Source organism: Coregonus clupeaformis, chromosome 36 (genome assembly GCF_020615455.1).
Source record: "Coregonus clupeaformis isolate EN_2021a chromosome 36, ASM2061545v1, whole genome shotgun sequence".
NCBI classification, from domain to species: domain Eukaryota; kingdom Metazoa; phylum Chordata; class Actinopteri; order Salmoniformes; family Salmonidae; genus Coregonus; species Coregonus clupeaformis.
The window spans coordinates 18,491,958-18,511,335 of record NC_059227.1 but is presented as its reverse complement, the minus strand read 5'-3'; the positions used below and the strand labels follow the sequence as shown (position 1 = coordinate 18,511,335).

Below are 19,378 nucleotides of genomic sequence, written 5' to 3'. Positions count from 1 at the left end.
TTGTTATTTCAATTCAACCAGGAGTGAAACTGATATGGTTATCTACAGTTATGCCAGATCACCCACAAAGATGTTATTAATTAATGAGCTTGCTTTCTACCCCTTTCAAACACACCTTGCTTGTACTTTCATTCAGGTCAGCAGATGTCGCACAAGTGCTCCTAAATACTGTAAACCACTATGACCTTAGCCAAATCATGTGATGTTTCTGATAAGCCGAAGAGGATATGGTTTGCATGCTTGCTACACAGTTGCAGCTAACACTACTGTTTCTGCTCTGCTGGAGGAGGCTGACAGTTCCCAGAGATGGCTGAAGATATCAGTGAGGCAGAGGATACTCTTATTTATTGTTTAACAGGCTTGAATACTATGGGAAGAATTCTACTCGAAAATGGCAAGAAAGAAGCAGCAGGTACAGTATACTACCGGTATTTCAGTAGCTATCGTGTGGTGCTAGCTAACTACTGTCACATATGACCTATGCTGAGTGAGCCAACAATATCAATAGACTCTGGATAGCTATGAATATTGAAATAATATTGACAGTGATCTGTGAGCCCTAGAGTGAATTTCTCTACATTGCATGTACTGTTGCCTACAGTGGGCTTTTCAAACTGGGACGGAAGTGAATTATGTATTTTTTATGAATATCGCTACCTGCAACAGAATATCATTTGTATGTATCTGACTGCGTCCAGCATGAACGAAGTTAGAGGTAGTTTCACGAGCCAATGTAAACTAGCGTTAGCGCAATGACTGGCAGTCTACTGGAACGTTAGCATGCTAGCTGTTCCTCTTCATCCGACTCTGGGGAAGTAGATAAACGGCTTCATTGCAAAATTTCGAACTATCCCTTTAAAATAGAGCAAATTACCGTTTTCTTTTAGGCTTGCCGTCTGTCTCAGTGGTAATTTTCCGGATGGAAAACTGTTTCTGTGTCAATTTGAAGGACCAAAACCAGATAGAAAGAAGGCAGAAAATATATTGAAATATATATATATATATATATATATATATATAATAATAATCTTTGAAAACTAACAATCAAATAAAAGCTAGACAGTAAGCAAGAATAAAAAAATAAATTTTAAAAACGGGCATTCAAGGCACATGCCTATTGATTTTGTACAAATGTTTGAGCAGAGGAACATGGCATTAGCGCCATGGAAATAATGCATAGAATTTCTGGAAATTTGCTTCAAAACTGCAACATTTTCTCTCAGCTCAATGGAAAAAGTTTAGATTGCAGAAAATTTGCTTTACAACAGCAAAATGTACTTAACGCCACCAATATACTTTTCTAGCTAATTGACTATGTTAGAGTTTATGCTTCCTCTTCCACTTTGGGGAGGTCAACATAATGAAACTGTACACCAAATCTATTCATTTAAAAATGATGATTACTTCAAATTGCCATTATCAATCACCTTTGCTAACATATGATGGGGGTCCCTGGGTAGCCAGTTTGCCTGGGCAGGGGTCCCTGGGAAAGAAAAGTTTGAAAACCCCTGGCCTACAGCACATGTTCTCAAAGTAGAAAAGTGTGATCGGGGATTAGTAATTTAGCAATATGGGAACTAAGCTCCGTCATTCATTTGCCAGGACTGTCAGTTGCACAATCAGCTACAATGTTTATTTGTCATTCTGCAGGTTCCATTGAAGATTTTGTCCCAAATAAAATTACAACATTATTTGGATTAATGACTTGTGGTGCCAACTTCTATAACAGGTGGGTGTGTGTTAGAGACTTTTGGCCTACTTTAGTTTCAGTTTCTTTCTCTCCTTTGGTGGCAGATATTCAGTCCAATCCTGATGAATACATTTTTGTTCACGTTTGTTAGTATTGGTGTGAAGAAGAGGAGTGAGGCTGAAGACCTGTGGAAGAAATCTTTTCAGTGAGTTTGGAGAGCAAACATCAGAGAACTGCGTTACTCAATCTGCAAACTATTGTTCTTTTAGAAGAAGAATAAATACATTTTGACAATGACACTTCTCTCCCCCATTCCTTCACCAGCCATGCCAAGGTGCAAGAGCAAGTTGAGGAACTCCTGCAGTTGGAGGTTAGTCTTCCATTCTACACAATGGTCTATTGTTATCCGTGATTTCAGGTGTACTTTTGGCATGACTTGAGAGATGAGGTTGTAGTAAATATGTAATAGAGATGTAATAGGTGTGTGTGTGTGCTCCTGTAGGAGGAATGGGATGCCTTTCTGGACTGCATAGACACTGAGCTGAAGACAACTGACAAGCAGCTCACAGGAGGCCCAACCTCACAGAACCTGAGTGCTGATACGCCCCTCACAGATGCTAGGAGTGGAGAGTGAGTCAACATATACTGAACAAAAATATAAATGAAACATGTAAAGTGTTGGTCCCATGTTTCATGAGCTGAAATAAAAGATCCCAGAAATGTTCCATATGCACAAGAAGCTTATTTCTCTCAAATTTGTCAAGATAATCCATCCACATAACAGGGGTGGCATATCAAGAAGCGGATTAAACGGCATGATCATTACACAGGTGCACCTTGTGCTGGGGACAATAAAAGGCCACTAAAATGTGCAGTTTTGTCACACAACACAATGCCACAGGTGTCTCAAGTTTTGAGGGAGCGTGCAATTGGCAATTTTGGAATGCTGACAGCAGGAATGTCAACCAGAGCTGTTTCCAGAGAATTGAATGTTCATTTTCTACCATAAACTGCCTCCAACGTCGTTTTAGAGAATTTGGCAGTACATCCAACCAGCCTCACAACCGCAGACCATCTGTAACCACGCCAGCCTAGGAACTCCACATCCGGCTTCTTCACCTGCGGGATCGTCTGAGACCAGCCACCCGGACAGCTGTTGAAACTGTGGAATCTCTGCACAAACTGTCAGAAACCGTCTCAGGGAAGCTCATCTGCGTGCTTGTCGTCCTCACAAGGGTCTTGACCTGACTGCAGTTCAGCGTCGTAACCGACTTCAGTGGGCAAATGCTCACCTTCGATGGCCACTGGCACGCTGGAGAAGTGTGCTCTTCACAGATGAATCCCGGTTTCAACTGTACCAGGCAGATGGCAGACAGCGTGTATGGCGTCGTGTGGGCGAGCGGGTTGCTGATGTCAAAGTTGTGAACAGAGTGCCCCATGGTGGCCGTGGGGTTATGGTATGGGCAGGCATAAGCTACGGACAACAAACACAATTGCATTTTATAGATAACTTAACGAGATCCTGAGGCCCATTGTTGTGCCATTCATCCGCCACCAAGACCTCATGTTCTTTTTTTTCTCCCCAATTTTGATCTTGTCTCCAACGGGCTCGGGAGGCGAAGGTCGAGTCATGCGTCCTCCGAAACATGACCTGCCAAACTGTGCTTCTTAACACCCCCCAGCTTAACCCAGAAGCCAGTCACACCAATGTGTCAGAGGAAACACCATTCAACTGACGACCAAAGTCAACCTGCAGGCGCCCGGCCCGCCACAAGGAGTCGCTAGAGCGCAATCAGCCAAGTAAAGCCCCCCCGGCCAAACCTTCCCCTAACCCGGACGACGTTGGGCCAATTGTGCACCGCCCTATGGGACTCCCGATCACGGCCGGTTGTGACACAGCCTGGGATCGAACCCGGGTCTGATAATGCACGGCCCCATGTCGCAAGGATCTGTACACAATTCCTGGAAGCTGAAAATGTCCCAGTTCTTCCATGGCCTGCATACTTACCAGACATGTCACCCATTGAGCATGTTTGGGATGCTCTGGATTGACGTGTATGACAGCATATTCCAGTTCCTGCCAATATCCAGCAACTTCGCATTGAAGAGGAGTGGGACAACGTTCCACAGGCCACAATCAACAGCCTGATCAACTCTATGCGAAAGAGATGTGTCACGCTGCATGAGGAAAATCGTGGTCACATCAGATACTGACTGGTTTTCTTATCAACGCCCCTACCTTTATTTTAAGGTATCTGTGACCAACAGATGCATATCTGTATTCCCAGTCATGTGAAATCCATAGATTAGGGCCTAATGAATTTATTTCAATTGACTGATTTCCTTATATGAACTAACTCAGTAAAATGTGTTTATACAGTATCTGTGACCAACACAGCGGCGCAACATTCACTGGGGACAGGGGGCCATGTCCCCCCCACATTCTGAAATTGCATTTTTGTCCCCCCCAGTTTTATCATTGGAATGTGATACAAAACGAGGCAACGGTGTGCTTTAGGACGATGCGGACGCCTCTGAGCGGTCGGGTAGGCTGTTTGGAGTGTTTATCCGACTGGATTAAAAATAATAATTATTATTATTATTATGTTCCCCCCCCACTTCTAAAACTAAAGTTGCGCCCCTGGACCAACATATGCATATCTGTATTCCCAGTCATGTGAAATCAATAGATTAGGGCCTAATTAATTTATTTCAATTTGACTGATTTTCTTATATGAACTGTAACTCAGTAAAATCTTTTAAATTGTTGCATGATGCGTTTATATTTTTGTTCAGTGTAGAACCATTACATTTTAGATTTTAGTCATTTAGCAGACGCTCTTATCCAGAGTGAGTGCATACATTTTATTTTAATTTTTTTCATCAGCATAACCAGCTTGCTCACATCATTGAAATAGTCTGGACCGCCACTGTGGTAAACTTGTCTCAGAAGGACTAGGAGAAAGTTCAGGGAAAATTGTGAAGAGTACAGTCTGAGTACAGTCTGCTATTTACCTAGAAATTACATCGTAAAATATTAATAACCAAATAATTCCATTTAGGTTTCTTTGGGATTGAGATCTTTAGTGTTTCAGCAGGTATAAAATACCCAAACTGACCCTCTGTTGTTGTGTTTTGCAGGAATGTGACTCTGGGCCAGTACTTTGGGAAAGGGGAGAATCTACTGCTCGTCCTTATCCGACACTTTGGATGACTACCGTGACGAGAGCACGTGGCTGAGCTGGAGACCCAACAGGTCAGTCTACCTGAGAGGAGAGGAGCTCATCTCCTACCATCTCTCAGTGCTCCTAACTTCCTTTAACACCACCTACCTACCATCTCTCAGTGCTCCTAACTTCATATAACCTCTCCTACCATCTTTAAGTGCCCTTAATCTCTAGCAGCCTTTAGTGCCCCGTATTGCACTCTGTTTTCAGTAGGGATGGGTGCGAGTACTTGAATATTCGAGTGTTCGATTCAAGGTTTGTAATCTATTTCTAGTATGTCAAATGCAGTGAACATTTTTAAATGTACTTTTCAGTTGTGTATCAGAACAACCAGTAGGTCTAATTGGAACAATCGATAGCACACCTCAAACTTTTTTGGCCTTCAGACCCATTTCACGCTAAATTTTTTGCATATGAGCACTCGAACACAGACATTCTTTCAAATGCCCATCGCTAATTTTAAGGGACTCCTAGATTCTCAGTCGGCTCGGGTACTGGTGGTTTCCTTTGGCTGTCGGGAAGGTGCTCAGCTCTGGCTAGAACAGACGGGCTGCAAGTACGACATGCTGCTTGACCCACAGAGGAAGGTAAGAGTACGGCAGCCACTGTAGAGGGCCACTCAGGGCTGATCTGGACCTTTGGTATTTCAATGTAAAGCTTGTATGTACTCAGTGTTATGCCAATGTTTTGCCTACTGGAAACGTATTATCTGTGTTCCAGATTTACAGGGCATTTGGCCTAGGATCTTCCTATTTAAAGGTGATGAATTTCCACTGCTTACTTCAGTATGCAGAGTATGTTGTGTTAGGCCAAGAGTTTCCTGACATTCCACCACGTTTCCTGGAAGATCTCTATCAGGTATTCAGAAATCCTACTTAAGATACAGTATACATTAAACACAGAAAATAATATTTCCTCTTTCTATTAAGAAAAGTATCCATACAATGCCCAATTATTTTGGGATAGGTTTGTATAATCCATGTCCTCATTATAATTCCGTTTTTGATACGATTTCAGATGGGCGGTGACTTTGTCCTGGATGAAGGCGGGAAAGTGATCCTCTCTCATCCCTGCAAGAATCCAATGGACAGGCCTGAAGTAACACAGATGGTGGCTACCATCTCGTCTGGTGGCCATCCTACTAGCTTATAATGTAGTAGTGACTCGCTCCATCTGAGTGGACATGGCACTGACCTCTCATTGGAAGGGCACCTCCTTGGCTTGTGTGGATGAAGACACGGCTCAAGCTCATGACCTCATGAAGAGCAGTGTCTGAAGGGAACTCACAAGCCAAGGACAACTGCCCTTTCTGCTGCGGGATTAGTGCTGCGCTAGTGCTATTATTTCTGACTGAATTCTATAATATTTTTCTCCCCAATTTCCTGATATCCAATTGTGATCCAATTACGATCTTGTCTCATCGCTGCAACACCCCAACGGGCTCGGGAAAGGGGAAGGTCGAGTCATGCGTCCTCCGAAACATGACCCGCCAAGCCTGCTTCTTAACACCCGCTTGCTTAACCCGGAAGCCAGCCGCACCAATGTGTCGGAGGAAACACCGTTCAACTGACGGCCGAAGTCAGCTTGCAGGCGCCCGGCCCGCCATAAGGAGTCGCTAGAGCGCGTTGAGCCAAGTAAAGCCCCCCTGGCCAAACCCTCCCCTAACCCGGACGACGCTGGGCCAATTGTGCGCTGCCCTAAGGGACCCCCGATCACGGCCGGTTGTGTCACAGCCTGGGATCGAACCACAGGCTGTATTGATGCCGCAACACTGCGATGCAGTGCCTTAGACCGCTGCGCCACTCGGGAGGCATAATTGTAGATTCTAATGTTTACTGAACTTTGAATTAAATTAATTCAGATCTCAAGGATGATTTTTAAAGGTCCAATGCAACCGTTTTTATCTCAATATCAAATCATTTCTGGGTAACAATTAAGTAACTTACTGTTATTGTTTTCAATTAAAATGGTCAAAAATAAACAAAATAGCTTCTTAGCTAAATGCAATTTCTCAAGCAAGAATTTAACTAGGACTGTCTGGGAGTGGTCTGAGAGAGGGGCCTAATTAGAGGAGCCTAATGGGAGTTATGTGTAACCTGAAAACTAGCTGTTATTGGCAGAGAGGAGGGAAAGGGAAAGGGGGATATCAAGTCAGTTGTACAACTGAATGCATTCAACTGAAATGTGTCTTCCGCATTTAACACAACCCTTCTGAATCAGGGCAAACTCTCTTTGTTATTGGTGTATTAACTTATACCACCTGGTGATGTCACAATTTCACAGTATTATTCCAACCTCATAGTGTGGAAATATAAACTGAGTGTACAAAACATTATGCTTTTTCCATGACATACACTGACCAGGTGAATCCAGGTGAAAGATATGATCCCTTAATGATGTCACTTGTTAAATCCACTTCAATCAATGTAGATGAAGGGCAGGAGACAGGTTTAAGAAGGATTTTTAAGCGTTGAGACAATTGAGTGCAACTCAATATTGGGAAGGTGTTCTTAATGTTTTGTACACTGTATATATATAAAACACTGGAAAATCACGTTTTTGACTGCACTGCCCCTTTAAGGATAATCACTGACTTTATGAGTAAAACAAATCTGATCATGTAACTGTGACAGAGCTTTTTCAAATATTTTATTGCACAATATTTGTACCGAAACTATGCTGTTTACATTAACTGTGAAAAAGTACAGTAATAACGTTGTATACTTTTAATCATGATAAATTGAATAAATATTTGGATAATCCAGTTTTAGTTTAAGTCTTCGATCCAAAGTATTCAGTATTCAGCCAAAGAGACTGGCATAGCTTAGAGTGAGTAATAAGTTACGTATATTTTTTTTTACAAATGTGGACTAAGATGAGCACCATCTGTCTGTACAGTATATTAGGCCATGGGTTTGATACATTTTTTTCTTTTTTTAACAGTATGTTAAATGTGTTATGGATTATTATTCAACACTAGCACCATCAACTAGTAAACTAAAATGTTATTGAGTATTGAACAGTATGATATATAGATTACAACCCACCTCTTTGTGGATCAATGACATCCCCTATTGCTTTTTAAACAAAAAAATAATAATAAAGATTTTACAAGATAGATAACTACTCCTGATAAATTATCCACAAGGTACATTTTCGTCAAGCTTGGCTGGATTTGTGTTTCTGAAATTTCAGATACTTGTCAAAAGTTTGAAGAAAAGGATCAGGCATCAAACTCACAGAGGTAAGACATATTCCTGTCACAATAGTTGTCCCACCAGTCCCCATCATCTGAAGCCATGGCCACACAGTTCTCCCGCTTGCCTCCGTCCGGCTGGCTGGAGAGGAAGTGTTTGCGCCACTGGAAGTAGGTAACGTATGTGTTGTCCTCAAACAGGTAGAGTCCCTCAGAGCGCAGGTCATTGATGCCCAGCCACACAGGCCAGTTCCCTGGCTGGAAGAAAGCCTTGACGTATTCTGCCAGGGCTTCCTGCTCCTTCCTGTCCCGAGGCATGGCCATCCTTCCGCCACGCTCCAGGCACTTCTGGGCTGCCCCTGCATACGTCTCATATGTGCGGTAGACCAGATAGCACTTATACCCCACCCGTCGGCCCTTCTGACATCCTAGGAAGAGGAGGAAACATTTCACCTTTTGTTTTTCATGATTTTATAATGGTTTTTCATAATTCCATTTTAAAACATTTGAACTATTGAGAGGAAAAAGGTCAAGGGAGGTATGCAGAGTGCAGACATACCCTCCAAGCGGCCAATCTCCTTGCGGTTCTCTTTGGTGAAGAGGGAAATCTGTTGCATGGTCTCCTCTACCTCCCAGAGGGTGCCGTCCAGCCGGGACACTCTGTCTAGCAGTTGGGTCACCTTCACGTCCAGGGTGTAGTGGCCCACATTCAGTCTGTGGATGGCCTGATCCATTGATGCCAGTCTGGACACTGTTTAAGAGAAAACCTCAGAAGTTGTTTATGTCTGACAATTCAGCAATAATTTGTAGTGTGTAGTGTATAATTTTCTTGAGTTTGTGCAGACATACAAATATAGTGGTATGTGTTGTCAAAGTCTGAGACAGGACTGGGATCTTGCTCCTCCGGTACGTCTTCTCTCGCCTGTTTCCCCTGAGTCTCTGGGTTCTGAAGGAAACAGTGAGGGTAAAACATTTGCAACCAATACTCCAGCTCCTCCACTGATTGCCATTATAGTGAGACTGTTACACTAAATAACATAGTTATAATATAGTTAAAAAGACATAAAACTAGTCTAGGGGTTTCCATGGAATAATGACAACATAATGAAGATGTTACAGTACTCTATTTGAGTTTATGTGCATCTGTAGAATTAATTCCATTCTTACTGCACTAACAATGTACTACTATACCTCCTTAACTGATGTTATGTCCTAGTTCAAAATCTGCAAGCGAGTACAAGTCCTCACTTCAGTTGGTGTTGCATCGACAGGATCTCCATCTTCGGTGCCGCTGTCTGGATCACTCAGGCTGAGTGAACACATACACAAGACGGTGACTAGGATGGCTGCTTTTCCCATTTTACCCTGTAATAACTTTGGTTGTCCTCAGTATCCCTCTGTCATGCCCTCTCTCTCTCTCTCTCTCTCAATCTCACTCCCTCCTGTCGTTCTGACTTGTCCTGAGCTGGCCTCCCCAACAACAGGAAACCTCTGTTTTTCCTATCACCTCCCACTTCCACACTTTGAGTTAACAGTGCACTTTTACAGAGGCGGACCTTTGGTGGCACACGTTCCTATTAATACAGTCCACTTCTATTAGGGCGAACATGAGGATTTGCCAGTGGAAATAAATCACAGTAGTAGAGGCAGTGGTTGTGGTGAGTGAATTTGCAGGGAAAATTAGAGTCAATGTATCCCTATGTGCTGAAGTCATGGCAGACAGGAGGAATGCCAGTTAAAATGCCACAAAAATCATAGTTTCCATTCCACAGGCACCAGGACTTGGACATGAACTAGCTAGGTCTGCTAGGATGTCTGGGTGTGGCTACTGCCAGACACTGAAAGGGCTGAGTGTGTGGTGTAACTGAAATGTTCATACAGATTACTGTGAGGATGACTCTGCACAATGCAAAAATAGGATGTGCAGTATCCTCCATAAGCATGCCTTTGACAGTACACGGAGAAACTTGACTAATACAGATATACAGTACATATTAGTCTGATGCTTTGCTGGTTTTCCTTTTCCATTTTAACAAGGCCTGCTCAGATGGTTAATTCTCTATTTGTGAGATTTTCTCAATTGAACCCACAAGTTCTCTGCTGCCACATGGTGGACTGATATTGTCACTGAATTAAAAAAATAACAATCCCAGAACAATGACCTCATTCTGTACAATTTATTTGCTTTGAATCAGTGATTTCAAAATGTATGAGTGCAATATAGCATACAGTGAATATAATTTACATACAAAATTCTGTAAAATAGTACTCTAGTAGTATAAATGGTTGTAGATCTACATTGCAAGTGGTATAAATCACTTAACATGCTGGCTTACCTAAACATACCACTTTGAGTGCTTCTCATTAGTGTACACTACAGTAATGCTTAGCACTATTACGAGGTCAGAGTAATAAAGGTAAAGGTAACAGCTGGAGTGTGTGGGTTCTGGCAGTGGGCAAACAAAAGCACACATGTAGTGAGATATGCCATAAAAAGCCATTTAAGATAAATAGACATAGTCAGTTCAATTGTTGGCTTTCCTTAATACATGTATTAAAATGGTCATCACAATGGTCCTTCTAGTGTTGAGTTGATCCAGTCACTCAATGTTTTTACTTGAAGCCGCTGTTACCAGTTGTCAAGAAAGTCAAATCCGGTCTTCAGGACGTTACTGCTGGTATTAAACTGGTAGGAGAAAAATAGAACATCTCAATTAGAACAGTACAGAGCACACAACTTGAAGTAAATGTACTATGTAACAACATGTTAATACAGAGTAATTAGACTGTTACTACACAGGTAAATGCTGTTGCCAATTTTTCTGGATCAAAATATCTTTGATCAGTATCAAACCACAATGGGTTGTTCACCTGAGCGAAGGTGGGACTGGTGGCCAGTTGAGACTCAGACTGAACAGCAGCCTTCTCCTCTCTGTCTCTGGCAGTGTTGCCTGAGCGGGCAGGGGACTTGGTGGGCAGCCCTGGGGATTTAGTGGGCAGCCCTGGAGTGAAGACGTCCTCCACTGTGTTGCTGACTGAGGGGAGGGTGCTCTGAGCGCGCTCCCAAACAGCCACAGTGGACGACACACTGATAGGAGCAGGGGTAGGAGTCACGCTCATAGGGGTCACACTTATGGCTGCTGGGGGGGGGACACTGATGGGCACAGGGGTAGGAGGCGCAGGCAACCGGGGGGCTCTCTGCTTGGTCACCCGTGGTGGGGGTGGGGTCTCCTCTGCCTCCTTGGGGGTGGGCTCCTGACGAAGGTAGGAGGGCAGTGGCTTCTCCCCCTTCTCCAGGGACTTGATTTGGCTGGGGGTTAGGGAGTAGAAGTCTGCCTGTTCACCCTCCAGCCTGGATCTCTCAGCACTGATCTTCCAGAAGGAGGAGGACTCCTCTTTCCTGTCCAGGCCGAGGATCTCGCCATTGGACACCTTGCTGCTCTGGGTTACCTTGCTCAGCTGGCTGCTCTGGGTGACATTAGGTGGCTTGTAGTCAGCTGTTGAAGAGGAGATGCCCTGCACAGATTCCCCTGTTGTCAGGCTGAAGTCCAACTGGCTCTGTAAAGAGAAAGGAGATGGTGTGTTGACCGAAAATAAAATGTGTACTGTAGCTACATCAATTTAAGGTAATCTTGTTAATGGTAGAATACAACATGGACATTGTCATACACACCTTGGTCTCCCAGGAGAATGGGGCAGAGTGCTCATCTTGCCAAGTTATGTCCTGAAATTGAACACAAAAACTGTTTTTTTCATCAAAGTGTGATTAGTGATAAACCACTACTCTCTTCACATGCAGAAACAGTCTGCCACCGTCAGGTTACTGGATTATAGGACTATACTAGCTGGCTGGCTGAGTGTTTTGATAATCTAGTGAATCAATTGACAGCAAAACAAAAATTGCTAGTTTCCCAGATTTGTCCAAATCAGACAGATCATGTTATCATACAAATGCCCATCTGTATATACCATGGGGAAGACCATGATGAAAATTGCCATCTGATCCATTTCGATGTCTTGCATTGTTTTGCTACTGGTATGACGTTTACCAGCTCAAACCTCGGTCGTGGCTAGCTAGTATGTTAGCCATTTTACCTAGCTGGAATCATGCGAGAAAACGTAGCTATTTCTCTAGGAAATAGATATGTGACTACCAATGCAAATCGGGTAAAAGTCCGTACCTCATCACCAAAATGGACAATTTTCTGTCCTGTCTGAATGAGCAATTTAGGATAACAAATGACTTCTTCTCGGGCAACCCTATGCATTGCATATCGAGCACGAATATGGGGGTCCATCATTCCATTGTCGATGGCGCTGTCTTGTTCATTCGGTGTCATTTTCTCCCAATCGGGTCCATGTCTCTCCTTGATGTTCTCCCTTTCTTGCATTATTTTCCTGGCCATGGAGTTGATGGAGGAGAAATACTCCAACTTTTTCTGCTCCATCATATGGGCATCGGCCCCTGCCATCGTCGCGGCAGCCATTTTTCGACCAGCTGTACAGCATTCCTGTGCGTTGAAAGGGAGCGGTCATTGATGACGTACGAATGTGAACATAATGGGCGCGTTCCTCTGCCCAGGTGTTGCTGATGCATGACATATATTACAACGCCTGAATAGGTTGCTATTTTAAGTATCAGCTAACAACATATGTTAAAGCAACCTTGATGCTTTCAAGACAACTGGTAACTCGCCGAAAAAGAATATGGTGAAATCATGACTTCAGTCATCTTCAGGTCGGAAAGTCGGAGCTCTAGAAAGATGCCCGAGTTTCAGACTTGGAATTCCCAGTTGGATGACCGTTCAAACCGCTTTTTCCTAGTGGGAAACTGCTTTTTCCTAGTCGGAGCTAGTTTTTTCCCGTTTCCTTGACTTCAGTGCGTTCAAGTTGTCTTGAACGCACTGATGTCATGTCTGAGATTTCCGAGTTTCCAGTTATTTCGAACACGGCATCTGTCAGTCGATGACACAGTCGATGACGTCCCACGCAACCATTGGTTGATGCAATAACGTCTGAGCAGGGCAACGCGACCACTGATTTCACGCATGTGCAGCCATATAATTAGAATAGGCTACTAGAATGGATATGAACCTTCTTATGATGGGATATAGGTCAGACATTTTGGTCAGGGAGTTGGTCAAGCACAATGACTTATATAAACCCTGGATTGTTGATGCTATGTATTGGCCACTGAGAGGCTTTGAAGCCACCGGTCGGCCACATTAGCACTCCCTAGTATAATCAGTCCTCCATAGGAATGAATGGAATTCTACAGTATTTAAATTCAATGTTTCAAGGTACAAAATGTCATGTATTTGAGTATTTTTGTTGTAGTGGGGCCAGTAACATTAGTACTCTCTAAAAAAATACCTGAAGGAAAATGTTTTTATGCATGTATTAATTTTAAATGTGTATGTTTAGCTCACATAATATCATTTAAAAGTATGCATTAAGTGTCTGTAATATGATACACGTGTCAAAAACGAATGTAGACATTAATAAAAGCTTCCAAAATCAATTTTACAATTGAGGAGGAGTGCAAAGATGGCTGCGCATTGGCTTAAATACAGCGCCCCCTCTTAGTCATCCAGCTCCCCCTCTTAGTCATCCAGCTCCCCCTCTTAGTCATCCAGCGTTTATACACAACACTGGTCAACCATGGTTTGCCAGTGCTGTGATAAGTTTACCCAAGTCCGGCAGATGGCGATATGGAGTCGTTTCATTTAACCGTCCAAAGGGAATGTATGCAGCCGGCTATACACTCCTATCCCCCATTAAGGCTGCAAAGGCGTCGATTTCCTCCTTAATTCGATTTAATGGCTCACCGTTGGAGAAAAAAAACGGGGAAATTGCGTACTGTCTTAATAAAACAAACATTTCCACCACAATTTTCGGACAACTTCCGGATGTTGTACCACCCGAGTCTGTTGTTTAACGCCTCTATCACGCTGACAGTGTCTTTGCATTTTGGTACACCATGAGTACATTCATTTCCAATGCAAAGCTGCGTTTGCCTTGCAGCATTGTGTTGCAGAGCGTTATGTGTGGTGCATTCGTTGGATTTATTGAATGTATGCGTAAACGGCTTGACAGAAACGTTAGCAGAAGGTGAATGTTGAACTTTTGTTGCACACACATTCAGATTATGCTGTGTACCATTTTGCGCCATAACACTGTCAGTGTGCTCAAGACGTAACCGAGACTGACGTGCACTGCAACATCAGGAAGTAGCATTAGCCACCCTAACATGGTGGTGGAAAAATGCAAGTGAACGCCCCTCCACCGCATAATTATGACTAGGAAACTCGTGTATGATCTCTGGACCCCGATCTTTCCCATATGCTGAACTCTGACATCACGCATCAGGGCGGCAGGTAGACCAGTAACTGAATGGTCGCTAGTTCGAATCTCGAGCCGACAAGGTGAAAAATCTGTTAATATGTCCTTGAGCAAGGCACTTAAACCTAATTGCTCCAGGGTTGCCGTTGAAAATGGCAGACCCTGGCCGTGACCCCACTCTCCGAGGCTGTCTCTGGGAGAGTGGGCTATGCAAAAAATCGATTTCCAATTCACACATGTCCACACTTGGACATGTGTGAAATAGGACAAATATAAGCACCCACCAAATTATTATTTGGCAGAATGGTTATTGCGTTTCTTCCGTGCTCCGAGGCACTTGAACGCTCCAAGTCGTTCCTCCGATCACTCTGTCACAACGTGAACGCGTTGTTCACGATGACTCGTGGAAGGTCATACCACGTGACGTCTTCTATCATGTGTTTAGTTTGTCATGTGATTCACCCAGTTCCTGCTAAGACTACCAGCGGACTTTTGCTGTATCATGTCGGACATAGTGCTCTAGTTTATAATACTGGAGACAAAACATGGACTCGCCTTGCAATTGTAACAAGGCTGTGCCTTGGAAAATCGTTGTAACGTTACTTGTTTCGATCACAACGGTCCTGGTTATATTTCCCTCCGGCACAGCGGGTTCTGATGTCAGCCTCTGGTACCAAGACCTCTGCAGGTAAGGAGGCACCGCTCACTCGCGCAGTCTCATGACAGTAAACAAGAGGGTATAAAGCTTCTTTGGAAATGGAAAGTGTATTTAGCAACAAACGCAGCTTATACAGTTCATTTAGTGTGGTACAGTACAATGATACAATGCTGTTTCCATCCTCATATGTATGTCTCCATTGTCAGCTGCTTCTCCCCCTGAACCTGGTTTTACAAGGCAGTAGTTTGGATAGAAAGATGGTGTCTAGTCAGTTGGCTGATCACGGTATTTATTATGAGACTACTTGTGAGAACATACGGCTTCAAATAGAACTGGCATCTGGAGGAGGTCGGTGGATAGACAGGAGGGTCACGAGTTGTTTGTTTAGAAAGACAATTGTAGGCTACTTTTATGTACTAGGCTAAAATAATAGCCATATATGCCACTATATGGTGATTCATTTCTGAGTCATGAAAACGTTGCTGTGATCATATTTGGAACTGCATATGAATGTTTTTTTGATTATATGTTTTTTGAGGACACATAGATAACTAAACAGTACAATGTTTATGTAAACATTGAGATGGTGTGAATGTATTTCTACATGTATTTTTTTTTCTGTCTCCTTTTCCTCCAGTTACAAATGGGAGGCTATAGACCAGGACAACAAAGTCAAATACACACTGAAGCTCTGTGACTCCTCACCTCACACAGGATGTGGGGCCGGCAGTGCTGTCTGTGCCAACAACCTCACCAGTCAAAAGAACCAGTCAGTGGGTGAGTATAGTTAGGGACAAGAGTTTTCCCTGACAATGTGACCTGGTCAGGACCAACTGGGCACTGGCCCTATTACAAGGCTCTGGAGTTGTTCCTGGTCTGGTAACTTCTGCTCAGGAAAAACTATTGGCCCTAATTCTAGTACAGGGCCCTGCCTCTGTTAGGAGGATGTGCTAAGGGTTCATTAAGTGAGGTTGGCATTTGATGATCTGGCCTGCTGATTAGGCAGAATGTTTTGCTGCTGTAGATAGATCACTGTAGTAGATGCTGCTGTCAGGACACAGTGGGGGTCAGCAATAGCACCATGAGCACCCCAAAGTATGGACCCCAGTCAGATGCCAGTCAAGTCAATGTCCATTGATTCCGTTGATTTGTTTCAGTGATGTGTCAGTTTAATGCTGTTTCGTGAAGAGACACAATTCTTTATAGAATACAACATTTGGGTAATGATTTGGTGATAGGTTAGGCTATCTGTCAAGTGTAGGGTCTGGTCTGTCAAAACAAAACGTAAAAGGTAGGCAAACCTTTACTGGCAGTTTATCTTATCAAACTGTTCCTCAATGATGACACACACAGTACTATTTGGTAAGGTATGTCATTAAAATCCCCCAACTGAAAAAACAGAAGCCTTATCCTCAGCTTTTGCTGTAAACAGAGGAAGCACTGATATCAAACTAATTGAATCACACTTGATACTTTGCTTTGCTTCACTTTAGTGCTGATGTAGCTAAGCATTTCAGAAAAGTGGTGGCAGGTAGCTTAGTGATTAAGAGCGTTGTGCCAGTAACCGAAAGGTCGCTGGTTCTAATCCCCGAGCCGACTAGGTGAAAAATCTGTCGATGTGCTCTTGAGCAAGGCACTTAACCCTAATTGCTCCTGTAAGTCGCTCTGGATAAGAGCGTCTGCTAAATGACTAAAATGTAAAAAATTTAAAATGTTTTCCTTGTCAAATATAGGCTAGCTGTTTTGGCTATATATCGTTTGTGGTTTACCTGGACTTATTCATAATTTTTTAAGCTCAAATGATTGTGCACAAATTAATCTGACCATTGCTAGACTATTCCATAACATGATCATCACAACAAGTCCCGGCCCAGGACACTTGGCCATGACCTTCACTCAGTGACTAATCAGTGTTTGGTTGCGCTCAGGGTGAAACACAGTCGGGTCATGATTTAAAGTCTACATGAGAGAAATGCCTGCAGATGGTATGACACCCTGGGCTCAACTCAACAAGCTCTGAGTGTCAGAGTAGGACAGGAAGGGGCTCTTGTGACAGATCTAATGCTGATAACTAGCGACTAACCTATTTATTTTGTGTTGGAATAATCAAAGGAGGTTAAAGGTGAACCAGACCAGCTGCCTGTTTTCATGACTGTGCCTTTACGCTATGATAAACATGCAACAGACAATTTGCAAGCTTAGAAATCGCTCACACAGCTTTGCTCTGAATTCAACCAGGCTGCTTGCATGCAGGCAATTGACCTTGCATAATATGTATTTGAATCTTCCAAGTCACCTCTATTGTTTAGTAATTTATGTTACTGGGTCAGCTGAGTAGCAATTTGTCAGCTCTAAGCTCTGCTGAATAGCTTTCATTTAGGCCACAGAATAATATATATATATATAGACATACAGTGCCTTCGGAAAGTATTCAGACCTCTTGACTTTTTCCACATTTTGTTACATTACACCCTTATTCTAAAATGGATTAAATAAAAACAATTCCTCAGCAATATACACACAATACCCCATAATGACAAAGCAAAAACCGTAAAAAACAAAAAACATTTGTAAAAAAACAAAAAAAAGATATACCTTATTTACATAAGTATTCAGACGCTTTGCTGTGCGACTCAAAATTGAGCTCAGGTGCATCCTGTTTCCATTGATCATCCTTGAGATGTTTCTACAACTTGATTGGAGTCCACCTGTGGTAAATTCAATTGATTGGACATGATTTGGAAAGGCACACACCTGTCTATATATGGTCCCACAGTTGACAGTGCATGTCAGAGCAGAAACCAAGCCATGAGGTCGAAGGAATTGTACGTAGAGCTCCGAGACAGGATTGTGTCAAGGCACAGACCTGGGGAAAGGTAACAAAACATTTCTGCAGCATTGAAGGTCCCCAAGAACACAGTGGCCTCCATCATTCTTAAATGGAAGAAGTTTGCAACCACCAAAACTCTTCCTAGAGCTGGCCGCCCGGCCAAACTGAGCAATCGGGGGAGAAGGGCCTTGGTCAGCGAGGTGACCAAGAACCCGATTGTCACTCTGACAGAGCTCCAGAGTTCCTTTGTGGAGATGGGAGAACCTTCCAGAAGGACAACCATCTCTGCAGCACTCCACCAATCAGGCCTTTATGGTAGAGCGGGCAGATGGAAGCCACTCCTCAGTAAAAGGCACGACAGCCCGCTTGGAGTTTGCCTAAAGGCACCTTAAGACTCTCTGACCATGAGAAACAAGATTCTCTGGTCTGATGAAACCAAGATTGAACTCTTTGGCCTGAATGCCAAGTGTCATGTCTAGATGAAACCTGGCACCATCCCTATGGTGAAGCATGGTGGTGGCAGCATCATGCTGTGGGGATGTTTTTCAGCGGCAGGGACTGGGAGACTAGTCAGGATTGAGGGAAAGATGAACGGAGCAAATTACAGAGAGATCCTTGATGAAAACCTGCTCCAGAGCGCTCAGGACCTCAGACTGGGGCGAAGGTTCACCTTCCAACAGCACAACCACCCTAAGCACACAGCCAAGACCTCAGGAGTGGCTTCGGGACAAGTCTCTGAATGTCCTTGAATGGCCCAGCAAGAGCCCGGACTTGAACCCAATCGAACATCTCTGGAGAGACCTGAAAATAGCTGTGCAGCAACGCTCCCCATCCAACCTGACAGAGCTTGGGAGGATCTGCAGAGAAGAATGGGAGAAACTCCCCAAATACAGGTGTGCCTAGCTTGTAGCGTCATACCCAAGAAGACTCAATGCTGTAAAAGCTACCAAAGGTGCTTCAACAAAGTACTGAGTAAAGGGTCTGAATACTTATGTAAATGAGATATTTCTGTTTTTTATTTGTAATAAATGTTTTTTTTTTAAATGATGGGGTATTGTGTGTAGATTGATGAGGGGAAAAAAACAATTTAATCCATTTCAGAATAAGGCTGTAATGTAACAAAATGTGGAAAAAGTCAAGTGGTCTGAATACTTTCCAAAGGCACTGTGTGTGTGTGTGTGTGTGTGTGTATATAAACTCAGCAAAAAAAGAAACGTCCTCTCACTGTCAACTGCGTTTATTTTCAGCAAACTTAACATGTGTAAATATTTTTATGAACATAACAAGATTCAACAACTGAGACATAAACTGAACAAGTTCCACAGACATGTGACTAACATAAATTGAATAATGTGTCCCTGAACAAAGGGGGGGGCAAAATCAAAAGTAACAATCAGTATCTGGTGTGGCCACCAGCTGCATTAAGTACTGCAGT

General features: G+C 43.3%; 4 protein-coding genes across 5 annotated transcripts in view; 2 read left to right on the top strand and 2 right to left on the bottom strand.

Annotated features, from left to right (window-relative positions):
- Nucleotides 1–201: 201 nt before the first annotated feature.
- Nucleotides 202–6,358, top strand: selenol (selenoprotein L). Its single transcript, XM_041865897.2, has 9 exons — nucleotides 202–412; nucleotides 1,651–1,729; nucleotides 1,842–1,895; nucleotides 2,015–2,060; nucleotides 2,193–2,320; nucleotides 4,832–4,946; nucleotides 5,382–5,504; nucleotides 5,638–5,775; nucleotides 5,935–6,358. Exons 1-9 carry the CDS (start codon nucleotides 307–309, stop codon nucleotides 6,067–6,069), a joined length of 924 nt encoding a protein of 307 aa, XP_041721831.1. The 5' UTR covers nucleotides 202–306; the 3' UTR covers nucleotides 6,070–6,358.
- A 1,065-nt stretch (nucleotides 6,359–7,423) lies between these two features.
- Nucleotides 7,424–10,246, bottom strand: LOC121552833 (C-type lectin domain family 11 member A). Its single transcript, XM_041865898.2, has 4 exons — nucleotides 9,362–10,246; nucleotides 8,963–9,059; nucleotides 8,673–8,864; nucleotides 7,424–8,541 (listed from the first exon to the last, which is right to left on the bottom strand). Exons 1-4 carry the CDS (start codon nucleotides 9,470–9,472, stop codon nucleotides 8,141–8,143), a joined length of 801 nt encoding a protein of 266 aa, XP_041721832.1. The 5' UTR covers nucleotides 9,473–10,246; the 3' UTR covers nucleotides 7,424–8,140.
- A 29-nt stretch (nucleotides 10,247–10,275) lies between these two features.
- On the bottom strand, nucleotides 10,276–12,670 carry LOC121552233 (uncharacterized protein C1orf198 homolog). The gene is made up of 4 exons (XM_045211199.1): nucleotides 12,295–12,670; nucleotides 11,787–11,837; nucleotides 10,985–11,671; nucleotides 10,276–10,799 (listed from the first exon to the last, which is right to left on the bottom strand). Exons 1-4 carry the CDS (start codon nucleotides 12,598–12,600, stop codon nucleotides 10,743–10,745), a joined length of 1,101 nt encoding a protein of 366 aa, XP_045067134.1. The 5' UTR covers nucleotides 12,601–12,670; the 3' UTR covers nucleotides 10,276–10,742.
- Nucleotides 12,671–14,922: 2,252 nt separating this feature from the next.
- Nucleotides 14,923–19,378, top strand: part of LOC121552795 (cation-independent mannose-6-phosphate receptor) — a 35,381-nt gene continuing 30,925 nt past the window's right edge. For both annotated transcript variants that reach the window (XM_041865835.2, XM_041865834.2), the window contains exons 1-2: nucleotides 14,923–15,143; nucleotides 15,751–15,890. In XM_041865835.2, the coding sequence (XP_041721769.1) occupies nucleotides 15,001–15,143; nucleotides 15,751–15,890 (283 nt within the window). In that variant the 5' untranslated portion in view covers nucleotides 14,923–15,000. The remainder of the gene's footprint in view (nucleotides 15,144–15,750; nucleotides 15,891–19,378) is intronic.